General features: G+C 41.7%; 1 protein-coding gene across 3 annotated transcripts in view; it reads right to left on the bottom strand.

Annotated features, from left to right (window-relative positions):
• LOC136830584 (RING finger protein 145-like) overlaps positions 1 to 12,159 on the bottom strand; it is a 32,813-nt gene extending 20,654 nt beyond the window's left edge. Inside the window, exons 1-2 of one of the 3 annotated variants that reach the window (XM_067090141.1) lie at positions 11,928 to 12,159; positions 1,021 to 1,191 (exon numbers count right to left, since the gene is read on the bottom strand). In XM_067090141.1, coding sequence (XP_066946242.1) covers positions 1,021 to 1,092 — 72 coding nt within the window. In that variant the 5' untranslated portion in view covers positions 1,093 to 1,191; positions 11,928 to 12,159. The remainder of the gene's footprint in view (positions 1 to 1,020; positions 1,192 to 11,927) is intronic. The other 2 variants (XM_067090132.1, XM_067090124.1) reach the window with 2 other exon arrangements.
• Positions 12,160 to 12,825: the final 666 nt, after the last annotated feature.

The raw sequence follows: 12,825 nt of genomic DNA, 5'->3' as shown, positions 1-12,825 counted from the left end.
CTAAAGCTGATACTTTTCTCATCTCTAGAAACATCACTAAAGAGGATGCAGAACACTTTCAGGACTTTCTGAGGCATCTGTTTTAGTCCCTAAGACTTTGGAAGACTGACACCCCTTCATCAAACTTATTCTTCAAACTTCATCTTCTTCCAATTCATACACATTAGATTTTAGTTTCCAAATACATACCCAAATATATATATATTTTTCTCAAATCTTTCCCAGAAAATATTTTCCATCCAGCCTAATGCTGTGTGATACTACTACTACTGCTGAGATGAATACTACCTCTGACAGGGCACATTAACCTTACGTTGTTTAAAGTTTCCTAGAGAAAAATGATGTTACAATTTATCAGAAATTGGAGCGCAGACATAAATAGAGTATAACTACAAGGATAAGATTTTGAGCCTGCCTAACTCTACCTCTTAAAAGGTGGATATCTCCTTGATGTTAAGCACACGCTGCTTTGAGTGCCTACCTTAAATTTAATTTCATGGATTTAGTACATTATTTTAAGGATTTTGCTCTCTTGTCTAAACCAGTTCTTTACGAAAGAGTTGAGGGAAAGCCTTTCTATCTAATCACTGACCCAGCTTGCCTCTAACTACCACTTTCACTTTGTCAGTCAAGATGTATATACCAGGCTTTGAATTCCTGGTTATACCACGAGGAAGATGCAAACCCAATTAAACAAGTCTACTCAATCTTTAACATCAACCACTCACAGCGAAGGGAACTACAAGTCTGGCTACATCACTTGACCTGCCTCCTAAAATGTTATTGCATTGGAAGTTGTGTCAATTATAATACATTCTCACAGATACTGAGATTGAAAAATGTAGTTGAAATTTTCTTATAAAATGAACAAAGTTTATAAGGGCACGAGTTTCTTATTTTCAACAGTTGTACTGTTACTTCAATCATACCAATGCCCAAGAAATTCAGTACAGTACAGTATAACTTAGGCAGCCTAAAGTGATCACATTCAGCTGAAAATTACTAGGGTACATCACTTACCAAATATAGCAAACCCTGAAGACACAACATCAGCCCAAGCAAAAGATCGAGGGATGCAGTTGTTGATGTCATTCTGATACCAATAATCAAGGATAAAATAGCCTGGTACTCTTAAGATGACTGTTGCAATGGCTTCAAACTGTTCATCTCTAAGCTTCCACCTGCTTGATGCTGGAAAAGGAAAGTTCAAATATGAAAAAAAGAGAGTACAGTACATACGTTTACAAGGAAATGTTGTCAGTAAACTTATTTATTTACATACGTTTACAAGGAAATGTTGTCAGTAAACTTATTTATTTACATACGTTTGCAAGGAAATGTTGTCAGTAAACTTATTTATTCACATAATTATCTTCTAATGTATGGCAAAAAAATCTGAACACTCGTAACCTATAAAACTGTTTACTGTTTACCTGCTACTGTATCTGCATTTATTCTGAAAACATTTACCCTTGATTATTCTGTTCCTTTCTGGTAGTAGGCTACTCTTCAATTTCTATACGTACAATGATGCGCAATCTCAAATAACATTAAGTCTGTTGTGATTTCTGTACAAATCCATTTCCTGATAACTTAACAATACAAGAGAAAAGTAAACAAAGACCACAATTTCATGAATGCAAGTATTAAAGGTGAGAGAGAGAGAGAGAGTCATCAATTAGGCTTTATGTAAAAATGACATTTTTATAATAAAATAGTTTTAAATATACTGTACTTACCAAGTAATTACATTGATATGGTTTCTATTAACCAGCAGCTAAAAATTTTGAAACTGGCTAGGTGACTAACCCCGCCCAATTTCGGGGTAAGAGAGGAACAACTAGCAAAAGTATTCAACTTGTCTGTGCCATAATGTTCATGTGAGGGGAGGAGGGAGGGCTCCATGCATGTAATTACTTGGGAAGTACGTACATATAAAACTTTTATTTTATTATAAAAATGTCATTTTTATATAAGTAACTTACCAAGTAATTACACTGCTGATTTCCACATTGACAGGAGGTGGGATGCATGAACAAACCTACCCCAAAACATTAATAATGGTAATGAATTTGAGAATAGAAAGGACTGCTAGCATCAAAAAATGCCTGTTGTTTCCTTACCTGATAAGAGAGCTGCTGCAGGAAGGTACTGGCTCTATAGGCGCTCTCCTTATCGTACAGTGGCGCGGCGGTACTGTATAGCCGAGGCTCACCTACTATATTAGTGGATACCTTGTAGCAAAGATGATTCCAATTGCTGACAAAGGTAATAATATTGCCCCTGCCCAGGGCACAGTACAGAAAAAACGACAATGAAATAAATGTCACCTAATACCATAAAAAGTTAAAAGCCACAGCCCAACTATGAAAGACTGGAGGACACTCCTGTACACTGTACCCCACGGCTCCCTTAAAAACTCAACTCCTCAAATCAAGGCGAAGAAAGGAAGGAAGGAGTACTTCCTACGCTTCTTCTCCCAACACCATGCCAGCCACCGAAAACAGAACCAAAGTTCTGCAATTATTGTAAACTGTTTCAATTTCCCTCAAATAATGACTTGCAAAGACCGACTTACATTTCCAAAAAGTCGCTTGCAATACCGAGGAGAGAGACAATTTACGCTTGAATGCCAACGAAGTGGCTACAGCCCTAATTTCACGAGCTCTCACTTTACACAATGGAAAAAACTCATCTTCAACAGAAGAATGGGCTTCCGAGATGAGGTCTTTAAGGAAGGATGCCAGGGCATTCTTTGAAAGTGGTCGAGAAGGATTCTTAACAGAACACCATAAGGTGTTTGAAGGACCATGAATCTTCTTTGTTCTGTGAAGAAAAAACCTTAGTGCTCTCACAGGACACAATACTCTCTCTTCCTCACTTGGGCTTACAATCTCAGACAAACTTTTAATTGCAAAGGAACGAGGCCATGGATTAGAACTGGACTCATTCTTGGCTAGAAATCCTAAAGAGAAGGAACAGACAACATTCTCTTGGGAAAAATGCACTCTCTTGTTTATTGCATGGTCTTTCTAGTTAGATTTCTCAGGGAAATCGAATGCATAGGCTCAAATCAGGGATCAGACAACCATTTAAGGACCACAGCCAGGTTCCATGGCACTGCTGCTACCTCTTTCTGTCTTGTAGTGTCAAACGATCTAATTAGATCAGATAAATCCTGATGAGAGGAAAGGTCCACATGGCCCTACAACCCTTGATTGTCAAGGATAACAGGTTCCTGTCGGTCTTGAAAGTCTGCTATTTCGGCTATAGATGTCTGAGAAGACGACACTCTGCGCTTCCTGCACCATTCTCCGAAAATTGTCCACTTAGCCTGATATACTCTATCAGAGGACTGTCGCCTGCATTTGGCAATAGCTTGTGAGGCCGATCTTGAAAACCCCTTCTTTCTAAGAAGTTTCCTGACAGTCTGTATCCTGTCAGGACCAGAGTAGACAATCCCTGATGAAAACGCCAGAAGTGGGGTTGTTTGAGCAGATGAGGTTTTGAGGTAGCAACCTTGTAAAGTCTGCGAGGAGGTCGAGAAGATCTGGGAACCATTCCTTCATTGGTCAAAAGGGGCCCACTAGGATCACTGACAGATTTTGGTGAGTTTGTAATTTGTTGATCACCTGTCTTATCATGTTGAAGGGGGAAATGCATAACGGTGACTGTTTGACCAGTGCTGCAGCATAGCATCGGTTGCCCATGCTAAAGGATCCAGAGACGATGGTTTCTGGAAGTCCCCCACAACTTCCAAAGATCCGAGCAAACATGGGGATCCAGAGTCCACTCCGTGGGTAACACCTGTCTTCCATGACTTAGCTAGTCCACCGAACGTTGAGCTTCCCCTGGATGAAGTGAGTAAGAAGCTTGACTTGACATTGCTCTGCCCAAAGCAGAAGATCCCTTGCCATCTCATAAAGGGAGAAAGTGTGTGTCCCCCCTTGGTTTTTGATATACGCCAGTGCAGTTGTATTATTGGAGTGCACTGTGATTGTCTTGTTGTACACTTCTTTGAAAAATTGTAACCCCAGATGAACTGCCTTCAACTCCTTGACATTTACGTGCCAATTTCTTTGTTCCAGAGACCAGGTCCCTAAAATTTCCTGGTCTCCCAACAGAGCTACCTACCTAGGTTCCACGCATCTGAGAAGTCTAGGTTGGGGTTCACAGAAGGAGAGATTTCCCTTGCGACAACCTTCCTTTTAAGCTCCACCAATGCAGATCCTCTTTTATCTCTGGAGTTACTTGGAATGCAAAAGAGCCTGGGTATTTTTTCCTGTTCCAACTGATTCTTAAGAAGACTTGGAGTGGTCTCATATGAAGTCTGCCCAGGAGTACGAATTGTTCTATGGACGATAATGTCTCGAGAAGACTCATCCAATCGTTGGCAGAGCATGGGTCCAGAAGAAGAAATCTGTGCACTACCTTGAGGCAAGACTGTATTCTCTTCGGTGAGGGAAAAACCTGAAAACTGAGAGTCTATTATCATCCCTTAATAAAGAATCCGTTGTGAAGGAATCAACTGAGACTTCTGAACATTAATCATCAATCCCAGCTCCTGGGCTAGTAGAAGAGTCTTTTGAAGGTCCTCCGAACATTTCTCTTTCGATTGGGCCCGAAATAGCCAATTGTCCAAGTAAAGGGAGATTTTGGTTCCCATCAGATGGAGCCACTTTGCTAAGGGAGCAAGCACTCTGGTAAACACTTGAGGCGCTGTCGATAACCCGAAACATAGAGCACGGAACTGGAACACTTTGTTCCCAAACACGAACCTCAGAAACTTCCTCGATTCCCAATGTAGTGGGATGTGGAAATATGCATCCTACATGTCTATAGATGTCATCCAGTCTCCCTGATGAATGGATGACAGGACGGTTCAGTTTGCCTCCATCTTAAACTTTGTCTTCTGAACGAAGAAATTTAATGCACTGACACCCAGGACAGGCTTCCAGCCCCCTGAAGCTTTGGGCACCACAAAAAGAAGATTGTAGAACCCCGGTGAGCCCACATTCTCTACTGATTCTATCGCCCCCTTCTTGAGAAGGGACAACACTTCTTCTGAGAGGGCCAAAGACTTCTTCGAACCTTTGGAGTATGCTGACAATGTTACTGGAGAGCTGCTTAATTGTGGCTTTTCTTTGAAGGGGATAGAATAGCCTTCCCTCAGAATTTTGACAGTCCAGGGCTCTGCACCCATCTTTCTCCACTTTTCCCAGAAGAGAAGGAGACTGGCTCCTACTGAAGTTCGGAGGACGAAATTCTCACTTGCGAGAGGCAGAACGGGATGAGGATCTCTTAATGGCTCTGGAGACGGATCTGCTGGACGAACAGGGTCTAGACAGGGATCTCTGTCTGCTGCCACGAAAGGGTCGAGTCTGCAGCAGGGAGACTGTCCTGGAGGTATGAGCGGGCACCTCCTTAAGATGCCTAGAGGGCTGGGCAAGAAGATCTTGCATATTCTTCTTCTGAAGATCTGAAGAAATCTCCAGAACTGTAGTCTGCGGGAACAGGTGATGATAATCCAGCGGGGAAAACAAAATGGCCGACTTCTAGGAGGGAGTCACTCCCCTAGAGGTGTAAGAACACCACAGTTCTCTCTTCTTTAGCACTCACTCCCATTGTGTAAAGGGAAGCTAATTCCTGGGAACCGTCCCTGACTCCTTTATCGACACACGAGAGGACCCCCAGCAAGTAGAAGGCACTATCTTCTGGAATAGTAGAGCAGTCCTTAATCTTACGGGCAAGAGAGCCCACTGACCAATCAAGAAAACTCAACACTTCAAAACCTTAAACAAGTTTTTTAAAAAAGTGAAAGAGCTTCGTCAAACTGAACATGATCTTTGCTGAAGCAAAGGCAGATCTACGAGAGGAATCGATCAACCCGGAGAAGTACCCCTGAGAGGAAGCAGAAATTCCCAGAGAAGCAGCTTCCCCTGTGGCATAAGAGAGCTGTCTCCTATTAGTCAATCTAGAAGGAGGGAAGCTGAAAATGGCTCTTACCTTGTCCCCATTTCTCCGCTAGCCATCCTTCAATAACACCGAAGGCTTTCTTGACAGAAGAGGAAAGCACTAACTTGGGTAGTCTTGAAGACTCAGAAGACTGTGACTCCCCAAGAAAAGTCAACGTGGGTGAAGAAGGCACTGCAGGCAAAAAACAATTTGGGAAGGTAGCAAGAAGATACCTTATCAGCGATACATAAGCTGAAGGACGAGCATCTTGAGCAATAACTTCTTCTTCCTCGTCCGAGGATACAGGAGACAAAGCCAAGTCCGTAGGTTGGGGGGTTGACAGAGCCTTCTTCAACAGGCTCAAAATACTGTCGAGCTTGCTCTGAATCGGGTCTACCACAGACGGCGCTTGTTTGCTAGAAGAGGGTAAAGCCTGAGGCGGGGAAGTTCAAGACACAGAAGGATGCCCAACTGCTCAGGGAACAATAACAGCCGGAGTCAAAGCGTCGGCAGCATAAGCATGGCGACTCTCTGGCGCCAGCAGAAGATAGAACGCCAAAGGGAGCTCGGGCGCCACTGGGCGCTTCATCTTAGTTGGCGATCCATGAATCAAAGAGTGAGGGCAAAGACGGGTGCTCATGCGCTCTGTGATCCTCTAGAGAAGACAGGCACTCTGACACAGCAGCACGAGAAGGAGCCAACATGTGCTGAGACAATTTCGGGCGCTCGGAAGAAACCAGGCGTTCAGCAGTCAAGGGAGCTTCTAACACTGCAGGGCGCTCGGGAGCCAGAGGAGTCTTGGGTGCAAGAGGACACACTCAGAAGAAGACACCTTAGACGAAGAGCGCTTATGAGAAGCAGGATACTTGGAAGCCGCTCTCCGATTCTCTACCAAGGGAGGAACAGAAGGAAAACGTTCCTGACTGTCCCAATGACAGCAAGATGGGAGAGGACTGCAAACAGGTTCCTTGAATTTCTTACAAAGTACTGGAGGAGGAGAATGAGTCACATCACCCCCACGCCTTTTCAAAGGGCATGATTCATCTACAAAACGCCATTGGCATCTAAGAGAAGAATCATGTGAGCTAGATGAAAGACGATGCACGTCCAGGGATACGCCTTTCCAGTGGCGTTTGGCTGCAACCAGGGATTCAACAACAGGTTCAACTGAGGAGGCGACTACCCGTGGGCAGACCCACCAACCTCCCTTAGGCTACCAGTTTGACTCCCCCCAGGTTTAGGGGAGTATGACACTGACCTTTGCCTAGAGATTCGGTAAGAAGGGCAGCCACCTCCTCCACCAACACATCACTGGCACTAGGCGCAATCGGGTGCTCTACCGACACTACACTAGCGCTAGGAGTAACAGGGCGCTTCGAATCACTCTTATTGTCTATAAGGACCCTAACCAAAGAGGCTAATTGCGCAATAGATTCAACAATCAATTCGAACCTTTTATCAATTTTACACTCAAGGCTGGCAATGGTGTTGGGTTCGGAAGCGAGAGAGCCGTGTAAAGGAGCGGGTTGCATAGCAGGAGAACCGGGTAAGGATCAACAAAAATAACAGGAACGTCAAACTCGACATTAGCATTATCAATAGGAGATCCCTGACTAGCTAAAGACTTACTAATCCGTCTGGCTGCCGCTTTTCTCTTTTTATCTCTTGCCAGTTTGTTTACATGAGATCTTAAAGTCTTCCACTTCTTACTGTCCCAGTCTACACATTCATTACATCGTAAGTCTTCTGAACAAATTTATCCCTTACAATCCGTGCAGATAGAATGTGAATCGTAAGTCTCCTTAGTCAAACACGTATTGCAGCCTTTGCTGCAATACCTAAAGCTAGTCAAACTTGAGTCTGACACTGGAAAAATCAAGTTGACTACAGTCACTATCGCTAAAAATGGAAAGTCGTTACAAAGAGTCATAATAAAGGTAAAAAAAACAGTCTAACTCATCCAGTAAAGCCGAAAGGCTATCAGAGCAAGAACACTTCACCAAATACGATGAGAAATCAACAGGAAGGGCGAATTCCAAAATCAGAGCTGCTGCTATAAGCTGGTGTACAGCCATTGGCCGGCAGAAACAAACTGAATACTTTTGCTAGTTGTTCCTCTTGTACCCCGGAAGTGGGAGAGGTTAGTCACCTAGGCTAGCCAAACAAAATAGCGCGACCTGCGAATTTCAAAATTTTTAGCTGCTGGTTAATAGAAACTATAGCAATGTAATTACCTGGTAAGTTACTTACATAAAAAGGTGAATTTTTTATATGAAATATATCCTCCAGGAAGAAAAAATTTGACCCTGATAACATAATTTAATAAAACTCTTGACAGACTGTATTGCATGGTAATAGTACTGTATTCTAAATATTACAGTATCTGGTGTTGCATGGTAAGAGTATTCTAAATGTTATTTGGTGTTAAGTGCTGAAAGCTGTCTTGAACCACATGGTCCAGCTTGCCATTTGCTTGAGTTGTTAAGCAAGGAAAGATACTGCATTTTACAACACACATCACAAAAAACTGCAAATTCCAGGTTACAGTATTTGCATTTTTCCTAAATGTTCATACCGAAAGTCTTTTAGGCTAAATGATATGGTGACTGAAGCCTAGTAACTAGTATTTAAAGAGCAGCAGGCAAAAGGCAAAAGGTCATGGCAGTGCTATAACTACATACACTTCTGAGGATCTTGGAAAAACTAACCTGGAAGCAAGAACTAAGGCACATGGTAGATTGTGCATTTCTCAAGACTCTGTACCATAATATTCCACTGGACAACACCCAGTGTTGACAATCCCAGAGCAACTGTATATAAATTGGTAGAGAGTGAGGAGACAAGCACACTCACAGGATGAATTCTTCCCTAAGGAGAAACAAGCTCACAGGAAAAGAGTATACATGTGGATGATATCCTCCTTACTCTGTTTTCAGCAGTCCTCTCACCTTCTCCCCACCCTTCCCTCAAGCTTATGAAGAAAAGGTTTGGAGGATAGGACATACGGTTGGTAGCAAACCACAAGATCTAGGGTGAAGGGGATCTTGACTCTGGATGAGAGCATACTGTCTGTGCCTCAACTGTCTAAGCCAGTGGTTCTCAACCTTTTTTTTTTTTTTGGCCCATGCACCCTTTCACCATATGTCAGAATGTCATCCTCTGCCTCCAAAACTGTCTGCCTCAAAAGGTGCATTCCAAACAATATGTGACAAAATACTAACACTAACACACAAGGTAGCAGAGAGAAAGCCCAGCGTGACCTCTCAGTAGTGTGGACCAGTGTACACTGCACTTCGTGTGGTTCTAGAGCCAGTTTGAGCCTGCCAATCTCTGGTCACAATTCCCCCCCCCGAAACTCTTTTACTAATATACTCCTTTGGCTAAACAATATAAAAAAAAGGTGTATATAATGTAGTACTGTACATTTGAGATAATCTAAAAAATTTACCAATTGAGAAAATTATTGACTTGTGTTTACATCCATCTCCATGGGGCTGGTAATAAACATGGCAGCAGCTCCGCGAGGTGCTGTGTTTAGTACCAGCCCCTTGGGAATGAAATTTAAAACAAAGACAAAAGACAGTCAATTTCTCATTATCTCTGTAGATTTCTCAGATTATCTCACCTATACTGCATTATATGCACCCTATTTGTTATTTAGTCAAAAAATCATATCAATAATCTATATCTTCCTGTGGCCTTCTTAACATTTACCAACTTCTAATTTTGCAGTTTTATAAAGTGTTTTATGAATGGTAGTGACCAACTTCTAATTTTGCAGTTTTATAAAGTGTTTTATGAATGGTAGTGATAGACATGGAAAGTGTATTTTTCAATTAGGACACCCATCTTGTAGTTTATACATTCTAGAGCAATTCTTTTGGTGTAATCTCATTCATATTTGGTTCCCATTTCTAAAAACCCCAGTTTCCCTCTGGAGTCACCAACCAAAGTTACAGTATGAGATAAGGGTACAAAAAAAGCAGTTAGGTTTATAATAACAATAATAGTCAGAAATGCATAAAAACAAGAGAGGGAGTTATTAAAATACATGGCACATGTCTAATGACAAATGTTTTATCACCGTAGGGTAGTTTGCAGAATGACGGGACTACCTCAAGTGGAAGCTCAATCCATTGTCTCCAATGATTAGTGTTACTTGGGAGGGTCCAGGGGGGCTGAAGCCAACTCGCCCCCCTCTCTCCCTGCCATGTCAGGGCACATCACCCTAAGGGTGCAGCCACACCAGATGCAGCGAGCATGGAGGTTGCAGGAGAGAGGTTTCCGCAGCAATTTAAAACATAACGTATCTTGTGTGGGTGGCCACACCAGACGAGCGGGAAGGCTCAACCCTCTGCAGTTGCCGCCGAGCGATGTAACGTGTTTTAAAATACTGCAGCGGTTCCCGGCGTCTTCACCCAAGAAAACAGCATTTTCCATCAGTTGCCGAGGTGTCATGTGTTCAGTCGGTCATGCCTGGCCATAATGGCTACAGAAGAATTAATTGGGGAGGTGTTTTGGAGGAGAGCTTTGTGGGATCCACATGATCCATTCCACAAAAGTAACATCGTGAAAAAAAAAAAATTGGGAAGACATAAGCAAACAACTACATATGGAAGATAAGTTAAAATAGTGCAAGTGCCTTTTTCATATATTGCACCCTATTTAGTATGTGCGTGTGTGTGTGTGTGTGTGTGCTATATGCCTGCAAAGTATATTATATAATGCTAAGCTTAAATAAATGTTTCACGACTATTCACTTTGTTCCCTATTTACAGTGTTGCTTATAATTCTTTTTACATAAAATGGAAAACATGTATAAAAGAATATATAAATATATATATATATAAATAATTTATATTATATATATAATATAATATATATATATATATATATATATATAGATATATAGATATATATATATATATATATATATATATATATAATATATACTGGTAGATAGATAGATAGATAGCTTCGACTGCTAAAGAGACTGGTGGGAGGGTGGCGCTTCTGGTGTGGCCATGTGTCGCTTTGATGCTGCTCTCCCGATGAAGTCGTGCCTGTACCTCAACGCTTCCCGCACCCAGTGTGGCCATACCCTAAGTGAAGTTAGGAAGGTAAGGTCTGGCTAGGCCAGGACAAAGCATTCTAGGAATGGATAGGTTTTTTTTGTGTGTGGAACTTGTTCCTGTCGTTTGACACTCAGCCCTCAAGGTATTACCAAAATTGTCTTGGAGCTGACTAAAATGTAGCAATCACAAAACCCAGGGTAAAATACTGGCCATGATGAACATCAATCGCTTAGCGTAATTTGCACTTTTTCACTCGATATCCAAATGGTGAAACAACAATAAAAAATTAAATATTTAAGAAAACCTTTCAAAAGACTGAAGTTTCATTTAACTAAATGAGCTATAATAAACAGCCATACGAACTTAAATAAGCACGTGAAGTCTTCGTTAAACAGTTTAACTAAATGAGCTATAATAAACCGTCATACAAACTAAAATAAGCATGTGAAGTCTTCGTCAAGGTAATTTTGAATACAGTCGCCTATTTCCACTGCATTCCACAATATGATTTAGGTACACAGAATAGGTTGCGGGGTAAAACTTTCATCTAATTAGAATAACTCCGAGGCCGGAAACAATTTAACCAGCAGAAATGTAGTGGCAACGGCTCAATAAGGGTTAGGCCTATGACACCTACACTCGGATACGTTAACCTAACCTAACAATAACGAAACCTTAGACCTGTATCACCTAGCCTACATTACCCTATGCTATACTGACGGTGTAATTAAGGTAATGGCATTAAACGGCTATCTTAAATAACACTGGCGCTGAACAAACTAGGCGAGTCCTTCAACAACGAAGGCGATAGGCCTGTCAACGTTAGTCTTAAGACTGTTTTGACTGTCAAAGTATTTCCCACAGCAAAAGACAGCACAAGCAAACCTCACACTTTACCTCTTAAACGCCGCCGTATATTATAATCCATGTCAGATTTTCCTTAGCGCAAAGCTGGTTGCATCTAAAATGGGACAAATATTTCAGTTCGAGGAGATAACTCGTATGGAAGAAGCGTCTTTCAGCCCTGACAACAAGCCAGAGATAAAATTAGAGAATGTCTCAACTACGGAACTTCACTTTTGTAAATAAATCGACTTTGGGCTTTAGTTGGCATTTCCTCTTCCTGAAATTCTTTGCAGGAACAATAGACACACAAAGTCAACCTTTCGTTTACGAAGTTCCAGGAGCAAAATGCAATGCAGTTTCTTGAAAATCAAAACTCTTTCGTCTCATAATATTAGTTATTTCATACATTTCCTGTTTCCCTGTCAAGGGGAGTTTACAGTTTTCTTGGATAACTTAGGACTATATGTCATGTGAATGACGCACGACGAGAAAAGGTTGGTCACTGCTTCTACCGATTTTTTTGATGGATCATGCACATCAGCGATGAACGGTAGCAGTTTCAGGAAAGTCGTCCCATAAGACCTATGGTCATTACGAATAATTTTAAAAAATGAAAATAATGCAGATGTTTCGTAATGTTTAAAAATTAAAATAATGCCGATGATGGTGATCTTTAAAAATCAAGACAAAATTTTGCCTGCATCAGTGCATGATATTCTGTTATAAACTCAGGTGTGTATCCATGTACTTTTTCTTTGCCTACAAAGTTTTTCGCCGTCCAGCCAGAAACAGCCCTCCTCACCATTAGCCCTTACCTGCATCAATATGCAGAATAAAGGTACTTTTGCTTGAGCATAGAAAAGGTATGTCACTTTCATGGGGATGGGGCATGCCGCCGCAACACAGTTTTATTTTACCGTAAGTTTTTACAGTACGTGTGCACCAGTAA

The sequence above is a fragment of the Macrobrachium rosenbergii genome, chromosome 4 (genome assembly GCF_040412425.1).
Source record: "Macrobrachium rosenbergii isolate ZJJX-2024 chromosome 4, ASM4041242v1, whole genome shotgun sequence".
NCBI classification, from domain to species: Eukaryota; Metazoa; Arthropoda; class Malacostraca; order Decapoda; family Palaemonidae; genus Macrobrachium; species Macrobrachium rosenbergii.
This window is presented reverse-complemented; position numbering and strand designations above follow the sequence as displayed.